Source organism: Hyperoodon ampullatus, assembly GCF_949752795.1.
Source record: "Hyperoodon ampullatus genome assembly, chromosome: 17".
Classification (NCBI taxonomy): Eukaryota; Metazoa; Chordata; class Mammalia; order Artiodactyla; family Ziphiidae; genus Hyperoodon; species Hyperoodon ampullatus.
In genome coordinates, this window is record NC_136930.1 from 12833703 (window position 1) to 12850365 (window position 16663).

General features: G+C 41.7%; 1 protein-coding gene across 1 annotated transcript in view; it reads left to right on the forward strand.

Annotated features, from left to right (window-relative positions):
- Positions 1–831: 831 nt before the first annotated feature.
- The window catches only part of PREX2 (phosphatidylinositol-3,4,5-trisphosphate dependent Rac exchange factor 2), a gene marked incomplete at both ends in the record, with an annotated part of 282561 nt that continues 266729 nt past the window's right edge, over positions 832–16663 (forward strand). Inside the window, one exon of the mRNA XM_079722715.1 lies at positions 832–972. Within this exon, the coding sequence (XP_079578841.1) occupies positions 832–972 (141 nt within the window). The remainder of the gene's footprint in view (positions 973–16663) is intronic.

Below are 16663 nucleotides of genomic sequence, written 5' to 3' on the forward strand. Positions count from 1 at the left end.
GGCTGTCCCTTTCCCATAGTGTCTTCATTTATTATGCTAATTGACTTTCCAAGTGCAGGCAGGAGGGTATCCGCCTTGTGAAATATTCTCGGCTGGAGGGGGGGTTAAAAGCAAACCTGTTTTGTGCCTGAATAAAACCAAAAATCAGCGTGCTTCTTTTCAAAGACGGGAGGGTCAGTACCATGGTTGTTTTTGTTCCCATGCAGTTATGTAACCGTGGAGATTTGTTTCTTTGCTTTCAGGATTTGTACAGAACACATGAAAGCTAAACAATAGGCGGGAGTCACAGGAGCAACCCTCGAGCTGTGTCTTGGAGTCTGTCCTCCTAGGTTTGGGAATCTCCAGTTCCATCTCCAGCGCTGACTGTGCGTGTGCATGTGTGTGCGTGTGCGTGTGTGTGTTTAGTTAGCTGGCACGCAACACACTTCCCCAGGGTTGTGCTTCCTTTTTCCTGAGATTTGGCGAAGGGTAAAGGGTCGGAGTCACATGGATACAAAGCATTTGATTAACGTCCAAGTCACCGCTGGGGCTGCCGGAGCCGCCTCCCCTCCAGCCCCGGCAGTGCGAGGCCAGAGCCGCGGGGCGCGGTGCGCAGGTCCCGGGCGGGAGCCCCATCCCCCGGGAGGGAGTGGCCTCGGCACAGCCCCCCGTCTCCCGCGCCCGACTCCCGGCGGGCGCCCCCTCCTCCGCCCCCGCCCCGGCCTCTCCCCTGCGCGTAAAGTCGCCCGGCCCACCTCAGACCCGGCGGAGGCGGCAACTTTCCCTGCCGGCCGCGCGGGGCCGGGGCAGCGGCGGGCGCGCGGGGCAGCGGCGGGCGGCACGGCGCCCACCATGAGCGACGAGAGCCGCGGGGACGGGCGCGCCGAGAGCGCCCGGGACCTGGAGAAGCAGCTCCGCCTGCGCGTGTGCGTGCTCAGCGAGCTGCAGAAGACCGAGCGCGACTACGTGGGCACGCTGGAGTTCCTGGTGTCGGTGAGGGGCTCTCGGCGACGCGGGACGCGGGGCGCGGGCGGCGCGCGCGGCATTGTCTGCGCGGGGACCGGGGACCCGTCCGGGCATCGCGGGCACCCGAATCCGCACGCCGATGCCGGGTCCCCGGGGGCGGGGTCATTTTTAATGCCTGGAGTCGCGCCGAGTGGCCGGGGCGAAAAGTTAGCTCGCGTGGGCGAAGGCTGTGGTTCAGGGAATCCCTGCTGCCCCGTCTCTCCTCACTCTTCTCTACCCCGCTCCCTGGTCTGCTGGAGTGCGTTGTGTAATTTTTTTATTTTTATTTTTTCCCTTGTCTTCCTTCCCGGGGATTTGTTTGAAGACTCTGGCAGGGTGGTTAAAGTCTGTCTGCTACATTCAGGTACCTCGAGGTAAAAAAAAATATATCCTGATTCTTCTGGAGCTTGAGTTCATTATTCAGATCACATGGCAGTGAAGCCCCTTTAGTTATAATAATCTTTGGAGCATAGGATTCTGGTGAGGGGTACGGAGGGCGGCGGGGTTATGATCTCCAGCAGCTGTTGGATATGAAAGCCACGTGTAGTGCTCACTTCATCCTCGTCTTACTGTCTGCTCTCCCCACCCCAGCCCGGGGTTTAAATCTGCTGTTTAAATCCCCCGCCCCCGTGGGTTCAGCTCCCAGGTCCCTCACACTGAGACCAGAAAAGCGGTAGAATAAAACTCCCATCCAGCAGCTTCAAGATTTCGTAGAACTCGCAGGAACTTTGTTTCAGAGTTTCAGCTTGATTCACTGGAAGTCTGCATTGAAAATGTTTCATTCATGTGAGGGCCAGGAGGGGCAAAACTGAGTGAAGGAAACTTCTTAGACGTCACTCAGAAGTTGAATTTTTTTCTGTTCGCCGCTGCAAAGACAGAATTTGAGGGTTGGTTCCTCTCCGCCCAGATGCACGGGAGAGCATCATTCACAGACTGAGGACCTTTAGCCTTTGCTAAAATCTCCCTCAAATCTTCTAACTTCCTCTTTCCACCACCCTATTCCATACCCCCTTGGTCTGAAGGGGAATGTCTCAAAGGCCAGACTTCCTGCTCAGCTTTCTAAAAGAGGTAAACTATTTGCTGAAAATCATGAAATTCACTCCTTGGCTCTGGCAAGAAGGAAAGAACACCGTCTCGAGGGATGTGAGATGCACAGGTTGGCTTCTGGTTGACGTCTCAAATTAAAATCAATATACTTGAGCCCCCAGGAGCCACATTCTTTGGACATGTGTGGGTATTTGAGAATATACTGGTAATTGGTGATAAATAGAATTGTTGTACACTTCCATGCAGCAATGTCAAAAAAGCATGTTTTTAAGGAAATGTGACTTTTCATAGATTCAAATTTGGCTTTCATGAAACTTTGTTGGTGACCAAGTCCTTTGGCTTTTGAAGAATCTGGGTGACTCTTCAAGTTGCATTAGTTACTCCTTTCAGGAGGTGTATGAAAAAATACTGAGCAAAAAAAGTCCTAATTTACAGAAATAGTCAGCTAATCTAACCTACCTTAAAAACCAATTTGTTGATCTTTATTTAAAACATCAGTTTTTCCTCTAATCTTAACACCTGATTATTAAAACTGATAATGTAATTCTGTATAGAGTTAAGTCAGAAATTATGGGAGGTATAAAATAAATTGCATTTTACTCTTTACAAGAAGGTGGTTTTATGATTTCATTCTTATCTCATTCAGAAGTTATGGACTCTTCCACGTTTCCTTTTCTTTATTTGCTATTTTTTATGTACACGTTCACACACACACAAACACTAATTGGCCTGAAAGTCTTCCGAAACAAAGGTTAACCCTGACTTCCTTTTAGTCTTATAAACGTTCAGAGTCTAAGATCTACTTATAATACATTATGAGATTTTCTTTTTTGGGTATTATTTATAGCAACATTTCATTCTCACCTATTTTATGCAGTTACCTTCAGTTGATATAGTCAATCTAGTTTTAATTTTATCCTGAACTGATATGCACCAAGAGCTTTAAAAATATTCAAACCCTTTTGCCTGGGAATTCCTTTCCTAGGAATCCATCCTAAGGAAATGGTCAGAAATGCAGACAAACAAAAGAAGTTATTTTTTAAAAAAAATACCTGTAGTATTAAATAAGTGCAGTGGTAAATTTGCTGCAAAAATTGGATAATGAATTCCTAAGTCAAATTTAAATATTTGTTAGATTAGTCATTGTTTTTTATTTCTGCCAGTGCTTCAGGTCATCAGCATGGGTGAAGGTAATTCTTATCTTTATTACAGAGATGAAAAAACATATTTTTGGTTTTACCAAGAACATATTTTTACTTACAGGCCCATAAAGAAGCAAACAATTTGTATTATTGCTCTTGATTAAATGATCATATGGCCTGAGGGGAAAACTTTTTTTTTTAATAAGATGCTTTCTCTTCTCATTTCCAACTTTTGGCCTTTTAAAGAGAGAGCACCTCCCCCCTCATCCCCTGACCCCCAGATAGTCCATGAACATTGCCTTTTTCTTCCCCCAGATGTATCAATATGTATGATCTACATGCACCTTCTCTCTAGTCACCACCCAGGCACACACTTCTAGATTGAACAAGGCTCTGACCTTGAAGCTGCTGTCATTTAGAGTGGCACAGTCTTCCCATGGGGTGCCAGACTTTCTCAGGCCTCTTGTGCGGTATGCAGGATCTTAATTCTCCAACCAGGGATCAAATCCGTGTCCCCTGCATTGGAAGCTTGGAGTCTTAACCACTGGACCTCCAGGGAAGTCCCTCAGGCCTCTTCTTCTGCTCCTCTGTAGCGCTTAGCAACCTGCTGGATTCCTACTGGCCTTTCAAGGCTCTTCATCTCCTTCAGTAGAACTTTCGTGATCCCGTCCTCCCTCCTGCCCAGGCTGGAGAGCTCCCTGCTTGGTACCCACTCTTCCCTGTAGTCACTGCTTCCATGGCACCAAAGCAGGCATAGGCAGGATTTGTCTACTTTTGTCTCATTCTTCTAGAATGGAAGCTTCTTGAGGACAGGGCCCCATTTTACTCGCCTGTGTTTCCCCAGACTTTTGTGCAGTGCTTGTGACACTGTAAGTACTCAAGAAATGCTTACTGAATGAAGGAATGGAGGAATCAGCGAATTCATCCATCTTCTAAACCTCCCACCCATTTTTAAGGACAGTTCCTCAATGATCCGTAAATTTCTGATTTTGTTTTTTTTCCATTGGGTCTGTGTAGATAGTGGAAGTTACTTTTCACTTAGGCACATGTGTATTATGTAATAAGAAGCTTTAAATTAAACATGTAGTACCTGCATAGAGCCTGTGCTCTGCAACAAGAGAAGCCACCGCAGTGAGAAGCCCACGCACCGCAACAAAGAGTAGTCCCCGCTCGCCGCAACTAGAGAAAAGCCCACGCGCAGCAGCGAAGACCCAATGCAGCCAAAAATGAATAAATAAAATAAATAAATTTATTTAAAAAAAGAAACATGATTTAAATCCGGCATCGAGGTATTAAAGACATTGTAACACTGTTATTTCAGTTCATTGTAGTCTAAATTTTCATTTGGGACCATAGATATTATCTGGATTCATTATTTTTAGGTTGTAGATAAAATGGTAGAGAGTGATGGAATTTGTTTGAATTTATGTTCTTGTTTTGCTTGGGAAATGAAATTCTGTGCTTCATTAGAGTACTCTAAAACATTTTTTTTCAAAAAAATGCTGTTGTGGACCTAATTTCCAGTATTTGATGTCCATAGTCTGGACAGTCGTAGGTGGTAACTGGTTTTCTGGAGAAAGAACAAACCAGGGCTGATTTCAAGGGTGCATCTTATACAGTCGCACAGGGCTTACCCACTCTGAAGGACCTCAAGCTTAGTTTGATGCTCTGCCATCACTGTCTTGAAATTCTTGCTAATTTTATCTTTGAACTTGGGCTTTGCAAGTGAAGTCCAGTGGGACAGCAGGGTGTGAGCAGAGCAGATACACAAAAGAAAAAAAACAGCTTTACACCTCCGTACCTTTAATAGCACTTTTTGTCTTGTCTTTTGAATAAAAGGTCTCACGTTTGAATTTTGCACCAGGCTTGGAAAATTGTGTAGACACATTTCACTGTGGCAAGTGGCATTGAGGCAGGGTGATCGTATAATTTTTGTTTAAACTGGGACAGTTCTGAGGGTGCAAGGGTGTGCTATTAATAATTACACAGGGAAACAGATGTAAACTGGGATTGTTCCTGGCAAATCAGAAAGCACGGTTATTCCCCGTTGTAGGCACATTAAGACGAAAACTTTGAGCTATGTGTCTTGTCGTAAGCAAAAAATTTAGAAATTTGTTACCTGTCTTGAGCTTTGACCTCAGATACCCCAGAATCTTGAGTCCTGTCTCTAATTGCTATACAGAGCCACAGATGTTGGCCATGCCGAGTGTCTGATTTTTGTCTCTATTATATTCTCCTCTGCCCTTTTTCTGTGTCTCTGAGTCTCTGCTTCTTCTCTGTGTGTTTCCCTTTGGTCAGTTTGGCCCTTCCCATGGTAATCTTGGCTTCAAGACAGTGACAGCTGGTTGCATCCTATGTGACGACAGCCAGAGTTAGTACGGTACTTTACAGTGTATACTGAGCAGCTGCATATTTCTTATCTGACTTGGCTTCATGTATGTGCATCTCTTAGCTCTTTCAGATGGTGCTCCTGAGAGCTTCTGGATTCTGGGGTTTGGCTTCAGGGGTCCTCACAAAAGGTCAGAGGAGCTGAATTGTGTGGCTTCAGGCTCTCCACCCTGGCATCTCCTATCACAGCCCCATCTCCTTCTGATTTGTGTTATTGTTAAAACAGTTAGAAAACCCCCTCCTCTGGATGGTAAACTCTGAGAGAATAGGGATGCATTTACTTCCTCTGTATGCTTTTCTTGGCCTCATCACGGTGCTTTGTAAATAGGAGGTGCTCGAGAAAACAAACAGACAAATAAAGCAGAAGCAAACAAAGGGGTTTGAATGAATCCGAAAACAGCTTCTTTCAGTCATGATCCAACGTTTCTAGGGAAAGATAAATAAATTCAACACATTATGCTTAGGCTTTCTGTATACCCCTCAAAGTCATACATTGCAGTGCTAACCTTCAATCCAAACAATCACAATGCCGTGTGGGAGGTGAAATGATAGAGTAATAAGCAAAGTGTCAGGGAGGCATCAAGGGACTCCCTCAGCCTGGGGTCAAGGGAAGTTTGGGGAAGAGGTGATAATAGAGCTGGCTCCTGAGGGATGAGGAGGAACGTGCCAGACTCCGAAGAGAATGATCCATCCTGAGAGAGTAACTGCGTTGAGGGTGACCATGGTACGGCAGGCCGGGGGCTGCTGGCATGCCCTGACATGCTCCGGATGCTGAAACATTCTTCATTAATGGGGATAAATGCTTCTGTATGCTTTTTGGCTCTTGGGAGGAGATAAGGTAAGTTCAGGCCAGTTTGAGAAGAGTTCCATTCTTAAGAATTCTGACTTCAACTAAAGCCAATGGGAAATCAGTTGTGAGGGGACACATGCTCTGTTATTAATAATAAACAAGTCTGAGGGCTTCCCTGGTGGTGCAGTGGTTGAGAATCTGCCTGCCAATGCAGGGGACACGGGTTCAAGCCCTGGTCCGGGAAGATCCCACATGCTGCAGAGCAACTAAGACTGTGTGCCACAACTACTGAGCCTGCGCTCTAGAGCCGTGAGCCACAACTACTGAGCCTGCAAACCACAACTCCTGAAGCCCGCATGCCTAGACCCACGCTAAACAACAAGAGAAGCCACTGCAATGAGAAGCCTGCGCACCACAACAAAGAGTCGCCCCCGCTCGCCGCAACCAGAGAGGAGCCTACGCGCAGCAACAAAGACCCAACGCAGCCAAAAAATAAAAAATAAAAAAAATAATAATAATAAACAGGTCTGAGACCTCCAAGGTTGGCACTGGGAAGGGGGTCTCTCACAGGAAGAAGTTGCCAGGCCAAGATTCCCTGAATCTGTGTCTTTGAATTTGGCCTTGGGATTCCTTCTGCTCGTTCTCTATTTCCGCCACCTCCCTGGCCCTCAGCCTACACTGCTTATTTGGTAATCCACACAAGAATGCAGAGAAGACCTTTTCTTGCTCCTCTTAATCTGGGACAGGTTATAACCTTCAAAAAGTTGTTAACTGTTTACTAAAGGAGAGCACAGACCAGTCATCCTGGAAAGGACACAAAACATAAACGTAGTCTAGTTTGTGTAACACAGATTTCTGCTCCTAACAAAGTGATCTTGCTCTCAGGGTCTGCAGACCCTGCCCTATTTTTATCGTAAACCTTAAGACAGCTCCTGTTTGATCCCCCTGAATGGGCACTACTCCTGGGCTGACTTGACTGGGTTCTTTTTTTCTAGTCGTTAGCCTGAATGTGTATTCATGAGGGTGGTGTCAGGAAGCAGCCCTTAAGATGCCTTGACTCTTGTAGTAAACATACTGTGAATTAAATGGGGCTCTTGTATAATTCTGATTTTTGAAGTGTTAATCATGTGGCTAGAACTGACTCTCTGTACAGAGGGATGTGTCTTTAGTCTTAAGGTTTCATCTGCATAATTATATGGTATTATAATTTGATGACATTAAAATGAGTAGTCTTTATTGAGATTAGTTTTGTCTCTTGGCAAGAGAATTCTGTCAGCAGGGTTGAGGAACAAAAGTTGAAGTCTGGTTATCCATTAGGAGTTTCTGCCATTTCACTGGTCCAGGTAAGAACTGTGGAATGTTTGATCTAAGGTAGAAATGATGATGAAGATAAAGAACTAAACCCAAATAAAACTCAAACAAAATCAAACCAAACCACAAAACGTCAGACACCCAACAACCACGAGACGTTTCTTGGGTAGAACCTTTAGTATTTACGTTCACTCAGAAGTGGAGGTTTAAGTAGAATGGAGGACATTAGGGTGGCCTCTAGTTTGAATATAGGATGGGGTGTGTCATTGATTCAGAAATGGAATGCAAGGGGAAGAACAGTGTGGAGAGGAGGAGAAGAGTGAATTTGGTTTTCAACTTGCTGAGCTGCAAATTCTGCTGTGATTTTTGAAGATAATAATGTGGAACTTAAGCAAGAATTTAGAGATCTACAAAGTACTGATAACTAATCATATATGTTGAAGCCATCAGGTAGATGAGATGGCACAAGGGGAGCAATTCAAGGAAGAAAACATGCTAACCAAGAGTAGGATGTAGGGAGCTGATATTTAAAGTTTAGGGGAAGAGGAAGGAGAGTGCCCTGGTGACTTGAACTGAGCTGTCAAAGGTTGAAGCAAAGAACCAGGAGAGAGTGATCTCCTGAAAGCCAAGGAAGGATCTAGTTGCCAGAGGAAAGGTTTCTTTCAACTCTCAGAGCTTTACAGAAGTAGGTAGTGTGAAGACTGAAGAGGCCACTGGATTTGGCAATTAGAACATCATTAGGGTTTTGGCTTCAGGAGCATGTGTGAGCAGAAGCCTAAGAATGAGCTGGAAGACATGACATGAGTGGAAGCTGAGGAGATGAAGACGAATGGAAAAGCTATTCAAGGAGGTTGGTGATAAATGCAAGGGGAGAAATAGGTTATTAACATAAAGGGATAATTTTTGTCTAGGGATGTTTGAGGGAGATGAGTATAGCCAAGGAGAAGGAGACGATAGATAAAAACAGGGAACTAAAGCAGCTATAGCAGAGCATTGTGGAAGTCAAATGAATCTTCTGGTAAATCAAGAGTCCCGTGGCATTGGGAGGCAAGGAAGGCACTTGGTATGTTCCGTGGTATGCCATGGAACATACCCACAGCAAAATGTCATGACAGAGCCTAAGAACAAGCAAGCTGTCTCTTGTATATTTTTTATTTTTATTTTTATTTATTTATTTATTTTTTCGTATATTTTTAAAATTCCGCTTCTTCTTTAGTCTAGAGCTTTCGGAGACTACTGGGGTGGCCTTTGCATCTCCCTGTGACAGCTCACCAGCAGTTCTCTCTCCTGCGTTGGGACAGTGGGGTGAAGTGCACGGTACAGAGCACGGGTTTAGGTTAGGGGGCCTGATGACCCAGGGTTGAAGTCTTGGCACTGAAATTTACAAACAGTGTAGCTTTGGGCACCTCACCTAGCCTCTTTAAGCCTCCTTGCATATTTGGAAAACCCATTCGATACTATCTCACAGGGCTGGCCTAAAATTAAATCAGCTTCTGTAGGTGAACTGTGAAGTGTGAATTGTGACTTTTGAAAATGCAACATACAAATTTAGAAGTCAGAAGAGGGAAGTAAGTTCCCCTGATTTATTATTACCTCTGTTATGACTAGGTTCAAATCTTGGAAATAATGACATAATCATTTTTTAAAATCATGACACAAATTGTATAAAATTTATGCATTACATTTAATGCACATAGCAATCATTGTGCACACTTTTAAAAAAGAAACACTGGTTTATCTGACAACATTTTAGTCTGATTACATTTTTTCTTAGTACTTGTCTTTTGAGTGTTCTTTTAACTCCATACCTGGCATTATATTTTAATACCAAATAAGATTGTTATGCTTGAGTTTGGGGTATAACCTATTTGACCTAAAAATAGTTGTTCTTATTAATTCTTTAAAAATCTTATTTATAATATTTACTTTTAATAACAGATGCATTTTTATTATTCTCAACTTAGTAAATGTTTCTTTGCTTGGAAGTGTGGTTGGGTCACTTTTCCAATGGTTTTGAGTGAAATCACTCAAATCCTGACACATCTAATAAAAACATTTTTTTCCTAATTTTTTCTCCATTCTCATGAACTATTGCATTTGATTCATGAGTTCAGTGATTGTGATTTTAAGAACACTGATACGTTGAAGTTTTGATACTTAAACACTTCTGATTAGTATAGATGATTTCAGACTTTGAATCTGTGAACAATTTGTTTTTTAATTCTAGCCTTGCCGTATAGCTAAGTATAGTGTACAAAAAAGGACCTATCTCATTGGAGAATATCTAAGCCCAAGGACATTATGTTCTGTCATTAATGCTAAATGCATATTTTCCATGAAAAGGCAAGCCCTTCATTTGAAAAGGTTAAATGGTATAATACTTAAGAAATGACTCCAGCTGGTTAAATTTAGAATACTGATAATGAAACTATTTTCTGAGTTTATAGCAAAAATCTAGCAATATAGAATATGAATGGGTAAGCATTTTTATTCAGTTTAAAGCTTCATTTCTCTGAGAAGGTCAAATGAGGGTTGATATCTATGTTTGACTTTGCTTTGCCACTTTTGTGATTTTAATTATCTATTTAACTTGTCTTCTTGCCAGGAGGAGAGGCTTTATAGATGGTGACACATTTTCAGTGGTTATGCAAGAAACATTAATGTTTTCCTTCAGTGCCTTGTAATGCCTCCACTTGGCCTTAGTTTCTTGCTCCCTTGGATTCTCGTTGTTTTCTTATTTGAGACTATTGCCCCAAAGAAAGAAATCTTAGGATTCCAAAAATGACATCTCACATTCCAAAGTTTTATTTCTGTCAGCAGTAGGGGAAGAGCTATGGAAAGACATTATTTTCACCTAAATGTTAGTCCCATGCCCACACATTCCAAGATTATTTTAATAACTCATTATTTTCCCAGAGGTGAAATTATGAGTAAAGGGGACTTCCATTTTATATACTGTATATCTATATCATGTTTGACTACTTTGTATAACTTTAATATATATAGAAATATTTTTTATTTATATATTTTACATTTCACACATTTTCTGGAATATTCTAGATACACCTTTATCTCAATTTTTCTTGTCCCTCTTAATAATGAGATCTCTGGCAGAGACTTATAATTACCTCCAATATCCGTTATTTTTTTCTTCTGTAGTAATAAAAGTTTTAGCATGACTGTCCATCTTAAGACTACATTTCCCCGCCTCCCTTGCAGTTAAGTGTGGGCATGTGTCCTGGTTCTGGTTCTGGACAGCGGATTGTGAGCAGAAGCAGCATGGGTAACTTCTAAGGTATTCTTTTTTTTTTTTTCTTTTGCGTTACGCGGGCCTCTCACTGCTGTGGCCTCTCCCGTTGCGGAGCACAGGCTCCGGACACGCAGGCTCAGCGGCCATGGCTCACGGGCCCAGCCGCTCCGTGGCACGTGGGATCTTCCCGGGCCGGGGCACGAACGCGCGTCCCCTGCATCAGCAGGCGGACTCTCAACCACTGCACCACCAGGGAAGCCCCTAAGGTATTCTTTTATAACAAAAGACTATGCACTCTCCCCCTTCTCCCTGGCTGGTATGAGGTGGTGATGGCAGGTGATGGGGCAGCCATTTTGGACCATGAAATAGAAGTCACATGTTGAGGATGACAGAGGAACAAAAAAGGAGTCGTTTCTTTATTAAAGAAATCTAACCTGTAGCCTATCAAAAATGGGCCTATAAGATAAATCAGTATTTATTGTATCTAACTCTGTCCTAGTCATTTTTGTGAAACTTCACATTTTGCTTCCAAATTCTTATTGATTTATGCAAATTATTAACAAATTGGCAAACTTTAATATATTTTTTTGCCCATTTAAAATTTATTTGTAGTTTTTCTTTAATGGATCTTCTCTAGCTCAGCAATGATTTCCCAGGATTATGCTAAAACTCTGCTCTCTTCTTTTCTACTGGTATATTTTAGTTTTTTTCTTTAGAAAAAGAACAGTTTTTTTTTTTAAGCCTGTACTTATAATTCTTTTTCCGGAAGGCCAGAATTTTTGTGTTTATTATATATATTTATAAGGATGTTTGTTCAGCTGCTTTCTCTGAGGCCAAACAACAGTAGTTTAAACAACACAGAAGGATGGTTTGTGAATATGGAAGTGGTATGTAATCAACATGCCTTTTTTGCATTCTCTCTTGGCGCTCTGGTTATTTAATTTTTCAATACTGTTGCACAACAGTGTCCAGGGGAGTGAGCAGCTCAGCTCCATCAAGTCAGAGACCTCTCTGGTCCTTCTATCTTATTGCTCCACCATCCCCTAGGACCGACTGAATCAGAGTCTGTAGGACAGAGAGCCAGTATCCATATGGTTGAAGTTGGCTTGCCAGAACCGCTTTCATGTTCCAGCCCCAGAGGGACTGATGGTGGGGGACACATTCCACACATCACTTGCACTGTCATCCCCTTGGCCAGAACATGACACGGCTGAATCAGCCGCAAGGGAGGCTGGGAAATGTAGTGTCTAGTTGGACAGCCATGTGTACAGCTGAGATGTGGGGAGTTTTATACTAAAATTAAGAAGTGGACAATTCATACTGAGAGGCAAAGAGTAGTCTCTGCCACCTTTTTGGAGTCAGTGATACTTTAAGCTCATTCCTCAGAAAATCACTTATATTAACTGTTGGATTCCTTTACTGTAAGAACGTATTGTACTAAAATACCATGTGGATTATTTCACCCTAAAATGATATATTCGTGTCCATATAGAAGTCCGTTCCATATTTTATACATGTATCTCTTTACATATGTTTGTAAGGGTTCCCTAAAGGTCCTCCCCCGCCGCCGCTTTGGCTTTGACTACAGGAAGAATTTGAGAGATTTGGAGATTTTGTGTGATTTAAATTTTTTTCGGAAGTCTCCCCCCGACCAAAAAAAAGTTCCAGGATAATCTGGAAATCATTATTTATTCTGTGTTTGTTTCCTGTCAGGCACTGCATATTCCTGTGTAACTCACAACTCCCTTCAAGGCTTATATCCTTGTATCTCACACCTGAGGACACCCTGATGAGCTCCTAAGTGGGAGAGTGGGGACTCTGAGCAGATCCATTGTGTTGCTGGTGATTCGCTGGCCTGGGCATTTCTAGATGGTGGGAGCAGCGTGATTAATCAGGACTAGGAAAACCAAGGCAGGTGTTGGGACCGGGACACAGAACTTGTTGACTCCGGAGGTACACAGAGGCTGAAAGACAGGAAGGTACAGTAGTTCGTTTCAGGCAGACCTTCAAGAGCAGGCGAGCAGCAGGAGCTCACTGTCAATCCAAGACAGGGGTCAGAGCCAGGCAAGCACTCAGGAGCCAGAGATTACCCAGAAGTCAGGAGTTTCCCTCGCAGAAGTGAGGAAATGCAATGACCTTTAAAAAATAGACATCTCTAGCTCTCGTATTGGTAAGGTACATCATTACTGAGACTAGTTTCAGTTTAACTGAATTCCTTTTGGGTCGGTTGGGAGCTTTATGTGCTTATTTACTTAGTACTTCACAGCAGGTTTGAAGCTGTTAAATATAAATAGCGTTAAATATAGCTCATGTTTATTCCATATATGATTAAATCGTAAAATATTTGAGGCAAGTGTCAATTTTACACACACACACACCCCTTCTAGTCTCCAAAATGTATGTACTGCTTGGCATTCAATGGATATTGTATAGATCACATTGGTAGAAAGCATTAATGTAATTTAAATACAAATGAAGTGAATCCCCACAGTTAAATGATCATTATTCCTGGAGCGTTTTGTTTGCCAAGCCTACTTCTTTTGATGGGTTGGATGAGGGAGGGTAACTGGCATTCAGGTAGGCACAGAATGAAGTTTGATAGATAGGCCCTGTTATTTAGATAGGGGCATTTTCCTTGGTTTCTACCAAGGGCAATTAGTACAACCATATAATTGTATAATCTTAGAATCCAAAAGGGAATCATGCTATGGATGGATGAGTATAGTTTTCTACTGAAATATGAGAAGTTGACATTTCTCCTGTACATTTTTTAGTGAGCTAATAATCCTCCCATATAAATTGTACCTTCTCTGTATGGTGAAATTTTTTTTTTTTTGCGGTATGTGGGCCTCTCACTTCTGTGGCCTCTCCCGTTGCGGAGCACAGGCTCCGGACGCACAGGCTCAGCGGCCATGGCTCACTGGCCCAGCCACTCCGCGGCATGTGGGATCTTCCCAGACCGGGGCACGAACCCGTGTCCCCTGCATCGGCAGGCAGACTCTCAACCACTGCACCACCAGGGAAGCCCTATGGTGAAATTTTTTGAGAGTAGCAAATATTCTTTGGGATTTACTTCCCTTTTTATTAGTTTGTACTTAAGGGTGACCTAGTTATAAGGAACGTGATCAGTTGGACTGTCAGAAAATTTGAGAGTTAGGTTGATACTTGAATGGATTCTTAATTTTAAACATACACATTTCTATAGTTGAGGATTTAGGTCAGATTCAACTTTCGTGGCATTAGGAAAATATAAGCAAATGTTAGGAGAAATCCAGATAGTCAGCCAGGATGTTTGAATAAATTTTTTAAAAAGGAAAATCTGCTAACAAGATTTAATGAAAAAAATAGCTTTATTCTATTGTATTATATATCCTCCCTACAAATTATTTTCCAGCCTGCCAGAATTCAAATTCAATTCTATGATATTATAGTATTTTCTTTAGTATTTAATGTCTAAGTGAAACTTGCAGTAATTTTTTAATAAATAAAGACAGAACTAAAAAAATGTATTAAAAAAAGTACCACAGGAAATAGTATGGAGGTTTCTCAAAAAACTAAAAATGGAACTACTATATGACCCAGAAATTCCACTCCTGGGTATATATCCAAAAAAACCCCAAAACACTAATTTGAAAAGATTCATGCACCCCAATGTTCATAGCAGCATTATCGACAATTGCCAAGATACGGAAGCAACCTAAGTGTCCATCAACAGATGAATGGACAAAGAAGAGGTGGTACATATATTCAGTGGAATGGAATATTACTCAGCCATAAAAAAAGAATTAAATTTTGCCATTTCCAGCAACATGGATGGACTTGGAGGGCATTACGCTAAGTGAAATAAGTCAGACAGAGAAAGACAAATACTGTATGATATCACTTATATGTGGAATCTAAAAATACAACAAACTGGTGAATATAACAAAAAGGAAGCAGACTCACAGATATAGAGAACAAATTATTGGTTACCAGTGGGGAGAGGGAAGTGGGGAGGGGCAATAAAGGGGTAGGGGAGTAAGAGGTATAAACTATTAGGTATAATATAAGCTACAAGGATATATTATACAACATGGGGAATATAGCCAGTATTTTATAATAACTGTAAATGGAGTATAACTTTTAAAAACTGTGGATCACTGTACTGTACACCTGTAACTTACATAATGTTGTATAGCACCGTACTTCAATAAATGACATTCAGAATATTCTAAAAAAAAAAAAACGGAGGATGGAATCAGAGTGATTTTTTTTTATTCGTTTACAAAACCAACTTGTTTAATTTGTGAAAAACCTTATTTTCAGCATAGTATAGCTTAGGTGTCAGGTCAATTTAAATAATAGCTCTAATATGATAAGCCTTATGATTTATCCTCTCCAATAATTGTTTTAAAAAACATAGAGTCTAGATATTTTGATTCTTAATGTTCCAGGGACTATTTATTGAGCACCTACTGTGTGGCAATCACTGTTCTTGGTTCAGAGGCTATATCATTGACAAGAATTAAAAATTCCTGATTTCATGGGGCTCCCAATCAATTCAGGAGATACAAGAGAAATGAGTAAAATGTGTAATATATTAGCTACTCTAAATGGCAAGGAGAGTGAATGAAGCAGATGGGGAATAAAAATCTGTGTGTGTTTTGATATTTTATATAGGATGAAAATGCAGGAATCCACTACTTTCATATTTCTTTCTGTAAGTCTAAAAATGTTTATTTATTTATTTTTTAACATCTTTATTGGAGTATAATTGCTTTACAATGGTGTGTTAGTTTCTGCTTTATAACAAAGTGAATCAGCTATACATATACATATATCCCCATATCTCCTCCCTCTTGCGTCTCCCTCCCACCCTCCCTATCCCACTCCTCTAGGTGGTCACAGAGCACTGAGCTAATCTCCCTGTGCTATGCAGCTGCTTCCCACTAGCTATCTATTTTACATTTAGTAGTATCTATAAGTCCATGCCACTTTCTAACTTCGTCCCAGCTTACCCTTCCCCCTCCCTGTGTCCTCAAGTCCATTCACTACGTCTGTGTCTTTATTCCTGTCCTGCCCCTAGGTTCTTCAGAACCATCTTTTTCTTTTTTTTAGATTCCATATATATGTGTTAGCATACAGTATTTGTTTTTCTCTTTCTGACTCACTTCACTCTGTATGACAGACTCTAGGTCCATCCACCTCACTACGAATAACAGTTTTGTTTCTTTTTATGGCTGAGTAATATTCCATTGTATACATGTGTCACATCTTCTTTATCCATTCATGTGTCGATGGACACTTAGGTTGCTTCCATGTCCTGGCTATTCTAAATAGAGCTGCAATGAAAGTTGAGGTACATGACTCTTTTTCAGTTATGCTTTTCTCCGGCTAATATACCCAGTAGTGGGATTGCTGGGTCATATGGTAGTTCTATTTTTAGTTTTTTAAGGAATCTTCATACTGTTCTCCATAGTGGCTGTATCAATTTACATTCCCACCAAAGGTGCAAGAGGGTTCCCTTTTCTCCACACCCTCTCCAGCATTTATTGTTTGTAGATCTTTTGATGATGGCCATTCTGACTGGTGTGAGGTGATACCTCATTGTAGTTTTGATTTGCATTCCTGTAGTGATTAGTGATGTTGAGCATTCTTCCATGTGTTTGTTGGCAATCTGTATATCTTCTTTGGAGCAATGTCTGTTTAGGTCTTCTGCCCATTTTTGGATTGGGTTGTTTGCTTTTTTGATATTGAGTTGTATGAGCTGCT